The sequence below is a fragment of the Zalophus californianus genome, chromosome 4 (assembly GCF_009762305.2).
Source record: "Zalophus californianus isolate mZalCal1 chromosome 4, mZalCal1.pri.v2, whole genome shotgun sequence".
Lineage (NCBI taxonomy): Eukaryota > Metazoa > Chordata > Mammalia > Carnivora > Otariidae > Zalophus > Zalophus californianus.
Window position 1 is genome coordinate 168,751,607 of NC_045598.1, and position 3,480 is coordinate 168,755,086.

At 37.6% G+C, this 3,480-nt stretch overlaps 1 protein-coding gene across 1 annotated transcript; it reads right to left on the reverse strand.

Moving 5' to 3' along the window:
- Window positions 1–2,053: 2,053 nt before the first annotated feature.
- Window positions 2,054–2,541, reverse strand: LOC113916365 (retinoid-binding protein 7-like). Its single transcript, XM_035727361.1, is given in 2 exon segments — window positions 2,054–2,199; window positions 2,202–2,541. Coding segments are annotated over 2 exon segments (402 nt in total). The 3' UTR covers window positions 2,054–2,137.
- Between the last annotated feature and the right edge of the window lie 939 nt (window positions 2,542–3,480).

Consider the following 3,480-nt stretch of genomic DNA (forward strand, 5'->3'; position numbering starts at 1 on the left):
TCTCCTAGTCTATGATTTGATTTTTCATTTTAACAATGATTCATGAAGAACAAAACTTTTCAAATTGATAAAGTTCAGTTTGTTGATTCTTTTTCTTTTAAAGTTCATGCTTTTGGTGTTTAAGAAATCTTTGCCAAATCCAGGGCACCTGGGTGGCTCAGTCGGTTAGGCGTCCGCCTTTGGCTCAGGGCATGATCCCAGGGTCCTGGGATGGAGCCCCACATCTGAGCGAGAAGCCTGCTTCTCCCTCTCCCTCTGCTGCTCCCCCTGCTTGTGGTCTCTCTCTCTCTTTCTCCGTCAAATAAATAAATAAAATCTTAAGAAAAATCTTTGCCAGATCCAGATTATTAAAAATTTCTTCTTTGTTTTCTTTTTGAAGTTTTATAGTTTTAATTTTTCTCAGGTCTATGATCAATTTCAAGTTATTTTTTGTGTATGGTATGAAGTAAGGGTTAAAGTTCTTTTTTTGTTGTTGTTTATCTTTGCAAGTGGCTAGCCAATTCCTCCAGGACCATTTACTGAAAATCTTACTCTTTCCCCATTGAATTGCCCTTACACTTTTGTCAAAAATCAATTGACTGTGTGTTGGTCTATTCATGGACTCATTATTTCCATTGTCTTATTTATCTATTATGATCCAGTATGACATTGTATTAATTGTTGTAGCTTTATAATAAGCCTTGAAATCAGAAAGTGTAAATCCTTTAACACTGTTATTCTTTTTCAAAGTTGTTTCAGCTATATTCCATTCTTTGCATTTCCATATCCTGCTAGGCTTTTGATTGGGATTACACTCAGTCTATAAATCAATTTGGGGAAGAACTGACATCTCAACAATGAGGATTCCTTTGATGTAAGAACACAGTCTAGTTCTCTACTTATGTCTTCATTAATTTCTCTTAAAAATTTGTAGTTTTCATTATACAACTGTTGCACATCTTTTGCCAAATATCTCCCAATTTTCATATTTTTAAATGCTATTGTCCAAGATATTTTTTAAAATTTCCTGGAGCACCTGGGTGGCTCAGTCAGTTGAGCATCTGACTCTTGATTCTGGCTCAGGTCATGATCTCAGGATTGTGGGATTGAGCCCCGCATCAGGCTCTGAGCTCAGTATGGAGTCTGCTTGTCCCTCTCCCTCTGCACCTCCCTGATGCTTGCTAGCACTCTCTCTCTCTTTCTCTCTCAAATAAATAAATAAAATCTTTAAAAAAATCTTTTAAAACTTTTATTTCCTGATTATCTGTTGCTAGCATATAGAAATACAAATGATTTTTGTGAATTGCTCTTATATCCTACAGTTTGTTAAAGCATTTAAAAATATATTTCTTTTTTTAAATGTTATGTTAATCACCATACATTACATCATTAGTTTTGATGTAGTGTTCCGTGATTCATTGTTTGCGTATAACACGCAGTGCTCCATGCAGTACGTGCCCTCTTTAATACCCATCACCATTTCTTAGGATTTTTTTTACATGGAGAGTCCAGTCACCTGTGAGTATATCTGTGGGTTTTTGTAAATGCCCTTTATTAGATTGAGGAAGTTCCCTTCTGTTTGCTGAGAATTTTTATCAGGAGTGCATTTCAGATTTTGTCAAATAAATGTTTTTTATGCATCTATGGAAATAATCATGTGGCATCTGTTAAAATGGTGAATGATACTGATTGATTTTCAAATATTGAAACAACCTTGAATTTCAGGGATACACTCTACTTCATAATTCTTTATGGTACTTTTTATATGTTGCTAGATTCAGTTCGCTAAAATTTTGCTGAGAATTTTTACATCTGTGTTTATGAGGGCTATTGACCTGCAGTTTTCTTATTTTGTTAATGTTTTTCCCTATTTTTCTCTTATTTATTTCATCATTTTGTGCTTTTTTCTTTATAACTTGGGTTTAATTCCCTCTTCTGTTCCTAATTTCCTTTTTTTTTTCCAGGGTTGTTGGACAGGTTTATTGAAATGGAGCCGTTTTGCCCCAGTTAGAGTAAATGGCTTCTGGTACAGGCTGTGGGACATCTCTCCGACCACAAGTCCCCATCGCCAAACCAGGACAGATGAACATCTGTTCATTTGGGGATAGATTTCAATGTTAAGCTGTAGTCACACATGGGCTCTGTGGCTGGATACAGCTCAGGCTTTCTGGAACGTCTGTTTGCACACTTGGCCTTCACAGAACATTTCCAGGTGAAGTTGTCCCCTTCGATCCAATGGGTCCAGCCTCTGTTCTTCTTCTCCCCCTTCTGGACACAGGTGAGTCTGTCATTGTCCCAGGTGGCCAAGCTCTTGCATTTCCTGTTATCCAGGCCTTTATTATCCTCATCAAATTCTTCTCCAACTTTAAATGTAACAAGGTAGTTCCTCAGGCTGCTGTATGTGTGGATGGTAAAAGAATCTCCATTTTGCTCAATCACTTTCTGTGGCTTCAGCAACTTGGCTGTCTTACGAGTAGCAGAGTCAACACCTAGGGCCAGCATGTAGCCCTTGAAGTTGTTGCTGCTGAGCAGGTTCCAGGTGCCGCTGAAGTCGGCGGGCATGGCGCGGCAGGGCGACGGCCTTCTGTTCCTAATTTCTTAAGTGAGAACTTAGGCCATTGATTTCAGACCCTTATTCTTCAATCCTGTAAATTTCTTTCTATGTACTCATTTAATTGAATCCCACAAAATTTAATGACCCATGTTTTCATTTTTACCAGTCAAAAATAATTTCTATTTTACTTTTGATTTCTTCTTTGACCCACGGATTATCAAAAAGATTTACAGGTATTCATCACATTTTCTGTTGATTTCTAATTTAATTCCATTGTGATCAGAGAGTATACCGTGTTCAAAATCCTTTCAAATTTGTTGAATCTTATTTTGTGACCCAGAATAGGGTCTTTTTTGACAAATGTTTCATGTACATTTGGAAGGAATGTGTATTCTGCTGTTGTTGGTTGGGAATTCTGTAAATATTATTTAGGTCAGGTTAGTTGATAGTCTCTATTCAAGGCTTTCATATCCTTACTGATTTTTTGTCTACTTGTTCTCACATTTTTTTATGAAAGGGATGATAAAGTCTCCAACTATCATTGTGGATTTCCTTATTTTTGTTTGAGCTCTATTAGATTTACTTCTCGTATTCCCTTTTAAAAACTTCTTAGAGATTTATTTATTGTTGAGGGAAAGTGAGAGAGAGAGAGAGAGGGAAAGGGAGAGAGCACACACAAGCAGGGGGAGGAGCAGAGGGAGAGGGAGGAGGAGAGAAGCAGACCCCTCACTGAGGATGGAGCCCAACTCACTGGAGCTCGATCTCACTACCCTGATATCATGACCTGAGCCAAAACAAAGGGCCAGATGCTTAACCGGCTGAGCCACCCAGGTGCCTCCATTTCTTGTGTTCTGAAGCTCTGTTATTACATGCATAAGAATTTAGAATTCTATATCCTTTTGACAAATTGACCACTATATCATTATGAAATGACTCTGGTAATATTT